Source organism: Hyperolius riggenbachi, chromosome 4 (genome assembly GCF_040937935.1).
Source record: "Hyperolius riggenbachi isolate aHypRig1 chromosome 4, aHypRig1.pri, whole genome shotgun sequence".
NCBI classification, from domain to species: domain Eukaryota; kingdom Metazoa; phylum Chordata; class Amphibia; order Anura; family Hyperoliidae; genus Hyperolius; species Hyperolius riggenbachi.
This window is the reverse complement of record NC_090649.1, coordinates 127,791,297-127,807,017: the sequence shown is the minus strand read 5'-3', so window position 1 is coordinate 127,807,017 and position 15,721 is coordinate 127,791,297. Positions and strand designations below refer to the sequence as shown.

The 15,721-nt window shown below is 41.6% G+C and overlaps 1 protein-coding gene across 10 annotated transcripts in view; it reads left to right on the top strand.

Annotated features, from left to right (window-relative positions):
* MYO7B (myosin VIIB) overlaps positions 1–15,721 on the top strand; it is a 196,227-nt gene that overhangs the window by 79,343 nt on the left and 101,163 nt on the right. For all 10 annotated transcript variants that reach the window (XM_068280582.1, XM_068280583.1, XM_068280587.1 and 7 more), the window contains 4 exons: positions 1,082–1,292; positions 4,161–4,296; positions 6,387–6,544; positions 10,002–10,139. In XM_068280582.1, coding sequence (XP_068136683.1) covers positions 1,082–1,292; positions 4,161–4,296; positions 6,387–6,544; positions 10,002–10,139 — 643 coding nt within the window. The remainder of the gene's footprint in view (positions 1–1,081; positions 1,293–4,160; positions 4,297–6,386; positions 6,545–10,001; positions 10,140–15,721) is intronic.

Sequence of the window (15,721 nt, the reverse complement as noted above, 5' to 3'; positions counted from 1 at the left end):
TTTAACTTACCTGGGGCTTCTACCGGCCTCCTGCAGATGTCCTGTGCCCTCGCAGGAAAATAAAACGATCCTCCAGTCCCCCACTGCGGCTCAGTTTTGTTTTCGGCAACTGAACCTGTCGCTGGCAACTACAAGCAGACGAGGCATAGTTCAGCAGCATCCTACGGTAGTTGTGCATAGATGGACTTTGCAGGAAGATGTAAAGGCATGGGTAGCACTTAGCTGTGTGCACAAAGTCATTGTATAGCACGTCACCGTGTCAGCATGGCAAAGCCTGTGCAAGGTATAGTTACCGCTCCATTTCACTGTGAAGGCGGGCTGTGATGGGACAGATGGCGGGACTCAAGGAGTGTAAGTGACACACCGACATACTCCACTTCCTTTGGGAACCACAACTGCCCCCGAGACAAACACCGCCATCAAGATCACTCGCACACCCCAAAACCCAAGCTATGCCGAGGTACCTTAATGATCCAGATCTTTAAGCAACAATTTGCAGCCAAGTCCATTATATTCCTCCTTACCCCATCCACAGAAAGCCAAAATGTTCCTCGCACCACTGGCCCTACTCCTTTTTTCATAGACACAGAATGTGTCACTGGGCAGCAACATTGAGGCCAGCCACACGTTGCCACCCACAGGATCAAGTTCAAACAGATAGAAAAGCTTAAAACTCGAAGAAGCTAAAAACAGCTAATGGGTGACCGGATTAACATGATGGGGAGGAGGCACACACCGTGTGATGGAGGGGCTTCTGCTAGGCAGGGTAGGGATGAAAACAATGCTCTCAGCCTTTGCTGTTGTTTAAAGCTTGGGGCACACCTGTACCCAATGCTAGATTCTCAGCAGGTGGACTTCATTTTAGATTTTTAGCCTTTAAACACAAAACAAGACGCTGGTATGCCAGGAAAATCTTGTTTAGGGATAGAACTATAGATATAATCATCTCATTGGTTTATTTTCACTTCAGGTTTGCTTTGAATCATTCTGTTTGCATTTTTTTGGTTGATCAGTTAGTTTGTGAACATCTCTTCCCCTGATCATAGCTGAAGTTTGAGTGCTCACATCCTTCTCATTCCAGCTTTGAGCAGCTCTGCATCAATTTTGCCAATGAGCATCTTCAGCAGTTTTTTGTACGCCATATCTTCAAGTTAGAGCAAGAGGAATACAATACGGAGAAAATTCCCTGGCAACACATAGACTTCAGCGACAACCAGCGCACTCTGGATATCATTGCCTTACGCCCCATGAACATTATCTCACTCATCGATGAAGAGAGCAAGTTTCCCAAAGTAAGTGTCCTTTTAGATCTATTTAGGCTTTTATGGAGTATGAGGAATGCCTTTGCTGAGATGTGCAGGGATTTTCATGGGTGAAGTAAATGCATTTATTGCCCCAATACGCAATTAACTTTTTCTCCTGAGTTTTTTCCTATGAGGTAATTTTCATATTCTCTAAGCATTTTCCAATTGAAAAAGTACCCAAAAGTTGGTGAAAAAAGTACTATCAAAAGTATTTTGAGTATTTTCTTGCTTGCTGGTGGATTAAAAGATCTTTTATGGCAAGGTGTGAAAATATCACCTAGGTGAAAACTCAGGAAAAAAAGTGAATTGCATATGGTCCTTTGTTATCTACAAACTTGTCAATAAAATGCAGTAGGCTTAAAGAAAGGAAAAGGAGGCACCGCTTCTTAAAATTCCTTTATTCCGGTGGGGGAAATAGCAGGTACACAGCAGTGGGGGTAAAAAAAGGCCTGACAGCTGTTTCGCTGGTTTAAACCAGCTTCTTCAGAGGCAGAGTGTACGTTTGCTTTGGTACACTCTGCCTCTGAAGAAGCTGGTTTAAACCAGTGAAACAGCTGTCAGGCCTTTTTTACCCCCACTGCTGTGTACCTGCTATTTCCCCCACCGGAATAAAGGAATTTTAAGAAGCGGTGCCTCCTTTTCCTTTCTTCAAGCCTACTGGATGCAACAAACTTGTGGATGAGCACGCTCTGTTTCCTGGGTCCGGTGTGTCTGCCCTGCTGCGTTTGGTGCCAGGTACTGTTCTTTTTCTTCTCAAACTCATTGTCAATAAAATGCATTTTAAATGACCAGAAAACAAGAGCATACTTAAAATAATTTTGATAGTACTTTTCCACCTACTTTTTGGATTTTTGGAATTGCAAAATACTGAAAAGATGAACTAAAAAGAACAGGAAATTTTTCCTAGGTGATATATTCAAACTTGTCAATAAAATGCCTTTTATAAGACCAGCAAGCAAAAAAAATTCTCAAAATAATTTTGATAGTACTTTTTCACCTACAATTTGTTACTTTGTCATTTGCAAAATGCTGAAAAGTTATTCTAAATCAACGATGAAAATTTAAATCAACGATGAAAAATTATCACTGGGAGAAAACTCTGGAGAAAAAGTTAATTGTATATGGCCCCTTGTGTCTTTTGTTCATGACAAGGAAGCAGTGTGTGAGACTTTACTGAATGGTGTCATCCTAATGTATCCGCCAAATAGTGATCAAAAATGTTCCATACAGTTTCCACCAAGCACCCGTGAGTAGCAATTTTCTCAAACAAGCAGGTGTACTAATATGGGGGCTGTAACTAGTACAGTGAAGAAGAAAAAGAAAAAAAACCCTGCAGGGGTACCAGGAGCCCTTATGGTGTATTACCTTCAGGTAAATGGAATAGAGGTAAGAGTAATAGATATACTCACAAGTTCGGGTTGCTATAAAGGCAACCACTCGTAAAAGCATGTAGGAAAGTTCCGTCCCCACTCGGTCTTTTTGATGGTTGGTCGCTGCTCCTTTAGAAAAAGGCTTCACGTCTGGTTAGTCGTGAAGGACCCCACTAGTGGGGTGGTACAAAGTCGTATTTCGAGAAGGATAGGAGGCACCCTTGTAGTATGTTCAATGTTCCCTTTGTATAAAGAGACTCCACTTGGTACAAGTTTTAGAAGATTTCAGGAACCTCCTCAGTCATGTTCTCCGCTCCTTACCATGCGGCAGCTTCCTTTGTTCATGAAAGATGCAAACAAAAAACACATACATATAATTAAGCTTCCAGGAAATTTGGGCGCAGGGTGAAGCTGAATAACTGCTCACCCTGCTCCTGCAAAAGTCCTGGTGGCTTTAATTACTATTCCCCTCCATATCGCCGTTGCTAGTTAGGAAATATGTAATTCTACTTCCTGCTATCACTGGCTACCGAATTATGCAGATTTTATAGTAATTTGGGCTCCGTGTTTTGACAGTGCCCACATTAAAGAGACACTGAAGCGAAAAAAAAATGATGATATTATGATTTGTATGTGTAGCACAGCTAAGAAATAAAACATTAAGATCAGATACATCAGTGTAATTGTTTCCAGTACAGGAAGAGTTGAGAAACTCCAGTTGTTATCTCTATGCAAACAAGCCATTAAGCTCTCCGACTAAGTTAGTCATGGAGAGGGCTGTTATCTGACTTTTATTATCTCAACTGTTCCTGGACTATTTACTTTTTCTCTGCTAGAGGAGAGGTCATTACTTCACAGACTGCTCTGAAAGACTCATTTTGAATGCTGAGTGTTGTGTAATCTGCACATATTATAGAATGATGCAATGTTAGAAAAAACACTATATACCTGAAAATAAAAGTATGAGAATATTTTCTTTGCTGCTAATCTTCTAGTAATTATTCATAGTACACAACCAATTCATTATATCATTTTTTTTTTCGCTTCAGTGTCTCTTTAATGTCTGAGCACTGCTTTAGCCGTAATTCCTATCACAACCTATATTGGTGGAAAGAAAAAAAAATGACAATATTCAAAATAAGTTTGATATTACTTTTTTCACCTACTTTTTGGTACTTTTTCAATTGAAAAGTGCTGAAAAGTTATTTTAAATGGAAGATGAAACATGATATCATAGGAGAAATCTCTATTGAGAAAAAGTCAATGAAATAAGAATTTCACTATTGAGAAAAAGTCGATGAAATAAGGGCCATAGACCTCAAAAGTATTGGTTGCTAATGAAAGACAATCAGATATATCTCAAAACACAGTGTATGTTCCATGTATTCTTTGCAGTATGAAAATGGTGTTTGCTAAGGGATTTTGCTCTGCTGTTCATCTGCTTGAGTCATGGCAAACTTTTACCTGCTGCCTTGTTTATTTCTAGGGGACAGATACTACTATGCTGACCAAGCTCAATAGCGTTCACAGCAAAAGTAACATTTACATCCCATCCAAAAGTGTTCATGATACAAAGTTTGGAATTAACCATTTTGCAGGAGTTGTATTTTATGAAACACAAGGTGAGTACAGTGAAGAGATCATAAGCAGAGGCGCATCTAGAGGGGTGCGTGCAGGCATGCCACAGCACTATGGGCGCCATGGCTGTCCCCTCCTCCCTCTGCCCCTCCTCTCTCATGCTCCCCTACCATACTGAGGGGTGCCGCTTGTTACTTATAGTTAGTGGGCTAACTCTAGCAACCTTTACTGTGGAAGCTACTTATATGGGGGGGGGGGGGGGGGGTGGGGGGGACTACTGGGGTGGACACAACTCTGGATATCCATACTGGAGGGAAACTTCCAGTATGGATATGGGGTGCAATTTCAGTGTTTGCCATAGGCGCTATATTACCAAGATACGCCCCTGATCATAAGACTTTATTGTAGCAGCCATAATAGAGACAGACAACTGTATAATGGAGATTTCTCTGTGTAAAGTTTATTTGAAATAGTTTTATTGCATTTTTATAAAAAAAAAAAAAAAAAAAAAAAAGAAGAAATAGCAAGTTTACTTAGTCAAATCGAAAGTTTGCTAAACATGTATCCAGGGCAGCTAAGAGCCAACTTGTGAAAACCAAATGCAGGCAATGACCATAGTATATATAATGTCTTTTCAACAGCATAGGATCATTAACCCTGTTTATCCTTAAAGGACAACTGAAGCAAGGGGGTTATGGAGGCTGCCATATTTATTTCCTTTTAAGCAATACTAGTTGCCTGGCTATCCTGCTGATCCCCTGCCTCTAATACTGTTAGCCATAGACCCTGAACAAGCATGCAGCAGCTCAGGTGTTTCTGACATTATTGTCAGATTTGACAAGATTAGCTGCATGCTTGTTCCTGGTGTGATTCAGACACTACTGCAGCCAAATAGATCAGCAGGGCTGTGAGGCAAATACGGCAGCCTCTATATTCTCACTACAGTTGTCCTTTTTTAAGCCTTGGCTAAGTGACATGCCCGACTCTCAAGAGCCTGGCGAGACCAATTAATAATGACCTATGAAACCCATATTAGCCCATCTAGGCTCACAGAGAGTATAAAGGTACAGCGAAGAAAACATGAAATTAAATCAGGAATAGGATAAGAGAGTGAGAAATACAGAAGAAAAGTATGAGTCACCCAGGTAATAACATGCCGGGGCGCCTCTAGCCATTTTGTCACTCCAGGTGAGGAAACCTTTGCCCCCCGCCCCCTGTGGTGCCCCTACCCCCATGAAAATAATCGTAATGTGGCAATGTTTCATTATAAAATAATCGTAATGCAGCAATGTTTCACCATAAAATAATCGTAATGCAGCAATGTTTCACCATAAAATAATCGTAATGCAGCAATGTTTCACCATAAAATAATCGTAATGCAGCAATGTTTCACCATAGAATAATCGTAATGCAGCAATGTTTCACTAAAAAATAATCATAATGTGGCAATGTTTCACTATAAAGTAATTGTAATGCGGCAAAGTTTCCCCGTAAAATATTTGTAACGCAGCAATGTTTCACTAGAAAATAATCGTACTGTGGGCAGCGTTTCACCAGAAAATAATCGTAATGTGGCAATATTTCACTAGAAAGTAATCGTAATATGGCAATGTTTCACTAGAAAGTAATCGTAATGTGGCAATGTTTCAACAAAAAATAATCATAATGTGGCAATCTTTCACCATAAAATAATCGTAATGCAGCAATGTTTCACTAGAAAATAATCGTAATGTGGGCAGAGTTTCACCAGAAAATAATCATCACCTGTAAAAGAAAGCATTTACTCATCTGCAGAAGACTCCTCTCCTGGCGTGCAGCTTCCCCGACGAGCTGCCTGCAGCCAGCCGCTGTGAATGTCCCGCACTGACAAACTGAGAACAGGGCTACAGGAAAATGGCGCCGGAATGACGTCATCTTCCCGTAGCCCTGCTCTGCCTGCCGGAAGACTCCGCAGGCTGAGATGTGCTGCCGGGAGTGAACTGACCAATAAGTTTACCATGGGGTCCCACAATCTGCCGGGGGAGGGGGCTAGGGGGACATGGTCTGGTGCTTTCAATCCTTATTTTCAGCTTTAAAACTTAAAAAAAGGTTTGCTATTTCATTCAAGTGATTGTTTTATTTTTTTCTGATTCAGGATTCCTGGACAAGAACCGTGACTTGTTAAGTACAGATTTTCTCATTATGATCCATTCTTCTACCAATAAATTCTTGAAGCAGATCTTCCAAATGGACAAAAATATCACTAATGCCTCCACTCGTGGAATCATACGAAACCCGGGCCTTAACCAGAAGGTTTTTACTATAATTTCTTTTACTTCTGTTACAAAGACTGGAAACCATAGACAGGGTTAATTCCTACATGTTCTACATATAACCTATAACATGCGGCCCAGAGTACCCAAGCACAGGTCTTATGCCTGGTACACATGATGCAATTTCCCATCAGATTTCAGGTTGAATTGATAATTTCTGACAGTTCCAAACTGATTTCCGATCGTTTCTCTGATCAATTTTGTATAGAAGTTAATCAGAAAATTAATCAGAAAAATTATCGGAAATCAGATTGGACCTGTCAGAAATGATCGATTCAACTAGAAAATTGCATTGTGTGTACCAGGCACAACAAAGTGCACTGCAAATTCTTGTCTCAGTTTTAAGTTTTAGGCTGGTTTCACAGTGGGACGTTAAAGTCCCACGTTACAGCAGCCAGTAACGCAGCCTAACTCACAGCACTGTAAAATCAATGTGCTGTGCACAGTGCACACGTTGCGTTACATAGTAACGCAGCACGTTTAAACAAAGTGCTGCATGCTGTACGTTATACTGGGCTAAGCCACGTTAGACTGTTTGCACATGCTCGGTAATGTTGGAGGAGGAGGTCTCCCCTCCTCCTCCGAGGCCAGCCACATGGCTAATTAATATTCACTGCGCTGTGGTGACTCGTGGTGGGACTGTAGTGTTGTCCGGATCATGAACGAATCGTTCATTTGATCCAGATCTTTTTTGTGAGTCGAATCATCCGGATCATCACAATGAAAGATTCGGTTCACAGTGGATGTCTGTCTGGAAGAAACAGGAACATACAGAATGTACAGTGCAGGGAAAGTCCTGTCCTGCTAGTCATTTCACCCAGTCTGCTTCCCTAGTAAAATGATTCAAATGATTCGGTTCAAAGATCCGGATCTTTTCAATGATCCAATTCAAATGATCCGAATCCTTAAAAAGATCCGGACTTCCTATCACTAACCTGGAGCGGCTGCTTTGAGAGCCGCATAACGCAGCTCAATCTGACGTCCAACTTCAACACCACCATGCGTTGCGTTAGGGGCACGTTATGCGACCATAACGTCCCCTAAAACGCAACGTCTTGGTGGGAAAGTAGCCTAAAACCATGGGATAGTACATTTCACTTTTGGGATATTTTGTTTGTCTATTATTTTTCAGAAAATGTTCTGATTAAAATATATTTAGGAAAATGGCTACTTTTAGTAAGCTTAATCCTGAATCTTTTGACTCTCAGCTAAATGTCTTGCCTAATGTAACCATTTTAGGGCAAGTCATCTACAATCTATCATTCTAGATCTACTTTGTTTGCCTGGCTTATACTTGGTAGCAGTACTCTCTTCCCTACTACAAATCTGCTGATCACTCTCTTGACTTTTCTTTGTCTGACATCAAAAAAAGCCCAAAATTGAGCAAGGCAAATTTTTATAGGAACCTTGGTGATTTGCTCAAATTATAACGAGCAGTGCAATTGACAAGGTCGCTTGTTGTGTTGGCAAAAAGCTAGAGATCCCCTTAGGCTTGCACACATGCAACTTTTCTGCCCAACTATCATCCAAACTTCTGCCCAACTAGCACCTAAACAATTTGCCCGATCCATTAGATGGATTGACTCACACAACTGTTGGGCTGGTATTGTGCAGTTGGCCATGTGTGTATAAGTCACTACAGTGAATTGTACTTGTTTTAAATGCGGCCATATCGTGTAGTCCATCGTTCGCTTGCATGTGCAGTATGCAAATGAGTTGGGCGTTCAGTTGGTTGGTGCGTGGGAAATACAAGTCGTCTGCGGTCGGTCATGTCCTCGGTTTGGTTGTGCGGAAATGTTGCACGTGTGTATGAGCCACATCTGCACAGATAAAAGTCAGATTAGATTATACTCATGGCCTCCACTTTATCAAAGACCTCCTAGTTGTTTGCAAGTCGAGGTATGTATATAATGTTCAATGTCCATAAAAAATACCTTCAGTTGCACCTGGATTTGCTGGGAAAATTCCCTTCATTTTATTATCATAGAATAAGGCCTCTTTCACATTGGGACACTGCGTTTGATGCAACGTTAAAGTCGCACAACGTGCCCCTAACGCAGCGCATGTAGGTTATGAAATTGGACGTTATTTTGCACTGCGTTATGTGTCTCTCGGTGCGCCGTTTTCGTCGCATACTGATGGAGCAAAAACGGCGCATGCGTTACATTTAAAAACAAAACAAAACCAAAAAAAAACCTTACTTAGCAAGTGCAACGCACATAACGCAGGAAATGTATTGCTAAACGCACAGCATGCAGCACTTTCTAAATATTGCTACACGTTACACACAACGCAACGTGTGCATTGTGAATGTTGCACAGACTTTGTATTGCTGTGCGTTAGTCTGCGTTATAACATTTTCTAACGTGCGACTTTAACGTCCCACTGTGAAAGAGGTCTAAACCTACACAACACTGCCATCACATCTGACCTTTCTTAAAGTGATACTTAAGTGAGAAAAAACTGATGAGACAAATAATTGTATCTATCCTCCTACTTACTCCTACCTACAAAAATGATTTCCAAATATCGCACATTTTTTGTTATTTTTAAAAACTTAAAAAGTCGATTTATTGTTTTGTCCCTTATCTCTGAGTCCTAAAATATATTAACTATTGAGCTTTTTTTATCTGTCCCCTGCTCTCAGAAGCTCAGTTATCTGTCAGGAAAGCTGTAATTCCTTATCAATGAAGGACGCTATAGTCTGACTGGGTCCCCCGTCTGGAGAAAAACTGTTATGTTGGATCCACACCATACAATTTTTCAGCAGATTTACCTATCAGATCGATTATTTCCAGCATGTCCGATCTGAGAATCGGTCGATTTTTTGAGCAATTTTCTGACTGATTTCTGTAGAAACAAACATAAATCGGTCAGAAAATCACAAAAAAAAAAAAAAATCGATTGATTCTCAGATCGGACATGCTGGAAATAATCGATCTGGCAGGTAAATCTGCCAAAAAATTGTATGGTGTGGATCCAGCATAAGTCTTATAGCTAAATATTAACTCTTCCAGGCAGAGAAAGAAAAGCAACACAGCATCTTTATTTGTGTGCTTGGCACTGCACTGTACTTCCAAATGTCTATCTCCTCATGTCATATGTCACTTAAGCTTGAAGAACTTGAAGCGCTTGAACTACTTGAAGTACTTCCTCAAAGAATTATGATCAGGTGTGCACAAATGTACAATAATAATAGTGTGCAAATCCGAGTTGTACCTGCACACAATAGGCAGCCACAGGGTTCTCAGATCAATTCACTGAGTGCAAAATTAACATTTCATTTTAACGAAATCATGCTTTAAGAGTTATATGTTACTCTTATTTTTATATGGAAGAATGAATGTTATTTTTCAGGGTATTACAAATTAACAACCGATATCTCCCAATCAGAAGTTCATGGTAAGTTTATTGTATTACTTTCTGCTTACCTGCAGATGGCAGACACAAGTAAGTCACTACCGACTCTTGGTGGCCAGTTCAAGCAGTCCCTCGAGCAGCTGATGAAAATCCTGGCCAGTTGTCAGCCTTATTTTATCCGATGCATTAAACCTAATGACTCTAAGAAGCCTTTGGTAGGTGGAACTTTTTTTGTACTTTCCTGAGCATGCATACTGTATATAGATAAAATATCTTTAAATTAAACTTAAAAATAGAGCCTATATAGAGAAAACCATATACTCAGCTACACAGGAATGTGCCAATTAGTACCTAATGCTGGGAATACACGTTAAGTTTTTACTTTAGATAGATGGGTTCGATAGATAAATTCCAACCTGTCGGATCTGGTCGATTCTACTTTCGTTTCGATTCTCCTCATTCAAGTGAAAGTAATTGATAAGAAAAGATAAGGAATCGAGAGGGGAATCGAGCAGTGAATCGAGAGTAGAATCTATCGAAAGCGAAAACGACGGCAAAAACGCATCGTGTATTCCCGGCATAAGCCTTTAATTTATTACTTCACATCCACTATGTCTACAAGGTGCTTAACAAGTGTATGTTGCACCTCCACAGCTCTCCACCTGCTGCTTCCAGGCTCTGTAGCTGTGGGGGGTTTCAGTGATCCTTGTAGTGACCTTTTACTCAAGAATATCTAGGTATTTTGTTTAAAAAAAAAAAGAATACCTTGGTTAACAGAGAGACCTGAAGCCCAATGGTGTGGTATTGTTAATAAATGGGATGATGGACTTCCGGTTCCGGCGCCCGGATGGTGGCAGGCTGAAAGAGGAGCTCCGCGTACCGATCCCCCTCCGCTAGGCTGCACAGCAGAAAAAGCACCCCCTGCACAGCCACAACATAGAGGGAGGACACCGGAGCGCTCAGGCACGGAATCCGCCGCTTATGGATCGCTATTTGCTACGATCCGTCCCGCGCAAAGGAAAGGCCGACACGGAGCACACCAAGATGGCCGCCGCGGCCTCTCCACAGCACATGGAACAGTCTCAGCCCCCACAGGGAGAGGACACTTCTCAGCGGGCGGCAGACTGGGGGTCGGAAGACGAATTCTCCACACAGCAATCAGGTGAGGGGGATAAACTGGCCATAGACTATAAACTATTGGCAACGGAGGTGGCCAGACAGTTAGCCCCAGAGCTGCAGGCCACGCTGCAGGCAACTCTGGATAAGTCCATCCAGGCCATTAATAGTAATCTCCAGGCACATGCCCAGAGGCTGACACATGCTGAATTTAGGATCCAATCCTTAGAAGATGAAGTGGCTAAAGAAAGCACAGATCATAAGAAACTGCTTGAGGAGAATAAGGCTATTAAAGACAAGTTACAGGACTTGGAAAACAGGTCACGGAGAAATAATAGTCGTGGGGGTCCCTGAAAATATAGCAGCTCCAGCTCTCCGAGAGTTATGCATGACAACAATACCCAAAATGCTGGGGTTCAAAAGGCCCATGAAAGTAGAACGAGCCCATAGGGTCGGGCCGCCCCGCTCTGACCAGGACACAAAGCCCCCCAGACTGGTGCTCGCTCGCTACCTAGACTTTGCTGAAAAAGCAGACCTGCTAAGAGCCTACAGGGACCTGGGGCACCCACTGGAATATCAAGGCCGAAAAGTATTCTTGTTTAATGATTACTCTGTGGAAGTGTCCAAAAAACGTCAGCTATTCAAGTCTGCATGTGAAATGTGTATAGGCATGAAATGGAAATTCGCTTTACAATATCCAGCAACAATGAGGATCACAGACGACAAAGACAAGGATCATATATTTACAGCTGCTAATGAAGCTCTATCCTTTTTACGTTCAGTGTCTGAAAATGCCACAAATGATTAACTTTCTTTCTATTAACCTTCAAGCTTGATGGACTGCCAGCAGGGGGTGCTGTTGTATAACTAGAGAAAGGTTTGTGCCAGAATGACATAGTACATGTTATTTTCTATCAATGATAGCATTCAGGTATACTATGGTATTAAAGTTTGAGTAAATGCTCTAGAAAAAATGTCATAAAAGAAGCCTGAGATTAGTGAGAGGGGGACCGGTTTTGGAGTTGGAGGAAGGTCATCCGGGAAAAAAGTGAAGTCACATTATGTGGGGTTATATATGTTGGATAATAATTTTTGTTCGGTTTTTCTGGTGGGGAATTTACAAGGGAGGGAAAGGGGAGGGAAGGGTCCTGGCTAAGCCACTCCAGATCAGACGGGTCAAATTGTCAGTGGACGCTTGGTGGTCATTAGATCCAACATTTTCGTGGAAATGGCATTACGAATAACAACATGGAATGTTAAGGGACTTCGGTCCCCGGGTAAGCGATCTATTATCTTAAGACATCTGAAGAAGGTAAAAACCGATATTGCACTGCTACAGGAATGCCATCTAACAAGAGACCAATTTAATTATATGCGTAAATCCTGGGTGGGACAAGTATATGGTTCACCAGCTCAGGGGAAAAAGGCGGGGGTACTTATATTAATACACAAACAAATACAGGGTCAGGTAATTGAAGAACAATGTGACAAAGAAGGGAGGTGGGTAAGGATTAAACTTCGTTTAGCGGGTGAGGAGGTGTCGATCATGAGTGTCTACGGGCCTAATGTTGAGGATAAGTCCTTTTTTGCAGATCTTTTGACTAATACCCTTTCTACAGACACGTGCAAAATTATTCAAGGGGGAGACTTTAATGCCATGGCTAACTTGGGGGAGGATAGGTCCAAAAGAAGGACAGCCAGCTCTCAAACCACAGCTAAATCTGTCCTATTCCAGGATTATATCCAAACGGCTAGCCTATGCGATGGATGGAGGTCATTACACCCAGATGGTGAGGAGTTTACTTTTTATTCTTCCCCTCATGACATATGGTCAAGGTTAGACTACTTTTTACTATCCCAACGGGCCATGTCCCAGGTTCTAACCATTGATATCTTAGACCTAGTAATCTCCGACCATGCTCCAGTACAACTGACCTTCTCCCCTACGGTACCTAAGGGAACTGACATATTATGGCGGTTCCCGTCCTACTTGTATGAGGATGAAGGATTCGCACAACTGCTACAGCAATGGTGGTGGGAGTATAAGGAAGATAATCAGGCACATATAAAAGACATCTTCTTATTCTGGGAGGCAGCTAAACCCACATTAAGGGGAAGAATTATTAGCTATGTAGCGGCCAAACGTAAATCAGCACATAACCAGTACACGAAATCAATAGAATCGCTACGGGCGGCCCATAAGAAATTCCTAGATAACCCCTCTCCTGAGGCAAGACTAGAATGGCAAAGAGTTAAAAGAGACACGGAAATAAATCTAAAGACACGGGACATGTACCTAAAATCCTATAAAGATCTATATTTTTACAAATTTGGTAATAAAATAGGTACATTACTTTCACGCATGTCAAAACCCCCTTTTAACACTACAGCAATCACTTCCCTCCAATCGCCCCTAGGTCAGGTAGAACATAACCCGAAAAGCATTAATACCATATTCCAAGAGTTTTATAAAAAATTATACGCTGATACTACCACTAAAGGGACTAGGGACGTAGTGCAGAGTTGGCTGGACAGAGTGTCTCTCCCCTCTCTTTCAGAGGAAGATCTTTTGGAACTAAACTCCCCTATAACCGAAAATGAAGTCCAAAGCACGATCAAGAATCTTGCTAATGGTAAGGCGCCAGGTCCAGACGGACTATCTTCGGAATTTTTCAAACTGTTACGTCAGGACCTGGTGCCATATCTGACGACTCTTTTTAATACAGTTCTGAGGGAGGGTAGGTACCCCACGTCGGCAAACACGGCTTATATTAAACTTCTCCCCAAAGCTGGCAAGGATTCCCTACTACCAGGATCATATCGGCCGATATCCCTAATTAATCAGGATATAAAAATATTATCAAAAATAATGGCAGATCGATTGGCCAACCTTCTTCCTAAACTTGTTAGCCCAAACCAAGTGGGATTTGTCAGAAATCGGTCAGCAGTGGCCAATGTTAGGAAACTACTCCTGGTTCAGGATTATGCTAAGGCCTATCCCGAAACATGCAAAAATTATGCCATTTTAATGATCGACGCGGAAAAGGCCTTCGATAATGTATCCTGGGAATGGCTCGAGGGCGTGCTGGATAAAATGAAAATTACTGGCTCGTTACGAAATTTAATAAAAGCTATGCATATAAATCCCAATGCCCGTATTTACACCCCAGGTTTCTTGTCTGATCCTTTTACGCTGGAGAAAGGCACGAGACAGGGGTGCCCCTTGTCACCTCTGCTCTTTATTCTAGCCTTGGAGCCTATGACCCGATTTCTTGAGGCAAATATAGCGGGAATCACTATCGGGGGACATAAAGTGTCTCAAGCCATGTTTGCCGACGATATTCTGCTATTCCTGCAGGATCCTATGATGCAATTAGAACAGGTACTGGGGAAAATCGAGGAAATAGGCAAATTAAGTGGCTTCAAAGTCAATGTATCTAAATGCGAACTAATGTACTTATCAAAATCAGCCCCGAAAATAAATATGACACACCTCCCAGTGAAGATATGCTCGCAGGTAACTTATTTAGGAATCAAATTTCCTAGAGACCCATCTCTTATGTACTCAAAAAATTATTACCCCCTGATACTGGATATTAAGCGCCAACTAGCTAATTGGGAAAACCTGCCCATTAATTTGATGGGACGGGCTTCATTAATCAAATCGGTGTCTTTTGGCAGATTGCTTTATCCTCTACAGACAATACCATTGCTGATGAGGCATTCAGATGTCAAAGATTTATACAGTGCATTTACACGCTTCCTGTGGAAGAAAGGGAAGGCAAGAATAGCTCTCTCCAAGCTACAACTCCCTAAAATTTGGGGGGGCCTAGCTATACCCGATATAAGAAGATACAATATAGCTTGTCTAACCCGCCATGTAAGGGATTGGATTAATGGCTCGAGCATTTACTCAAATTATGACCTAGAGTCCTCACATGCCGAACCATGGTCCCTCTCTGGTTTGCTACATACATCATATAAGCATTTACCACCAAAATTTAGAAGTAGCAAAATCTTGAATGATACTATAGTGACTTGGAGGGAGCTGTGCAAAATATTTAACATGCCTTACTTGGTCTCTAAATATATGCCCCTACGCGGCTTGCCGGAGTTCCCGGCAAGTCTTGCCCATGGAGGTTTTTATGAATGGCAGGACAAAGGAATTCACCGGTTGGGGCAATTATTAGATCTGAATGCAGGCAAATTACTATCCTTTATAGGTATCAGGTCAAAATATGGCATTCCGCGCCACCATTTTCTATATTATGGCCAATTGAGATCATTTCTAGAAAGCAAGGGAAACCAATTTAAAAAAACAACCACATTAAATAAATTGGATGAATTCCTAGCCCCGCATATTCCTAAAATATCACTGTCTGCGATCCAGACGGACCTCCAGCAACTAACAGTTGCCAAAAAAGCAGCAAACAATCTAGCCAGCTGGTCTAAGCATATACCAAGCGATGACCTTCCACAAAAAATTCTTGAGGGATATGGGGTGATCCATAAATTGATAGTGGGGGAAAACTGGCGAGAGTCCCATTTAAAATTTATCCATAAGGCGAAGTATGCCTTCAATATTAAATATAAAAATCCACCAGCGTATTACACAGCTAAATGTCCTAAGTGTAATCAAGCGGATGCAGATTTATACCATTGTGTGTGGAGTTGTCCAATT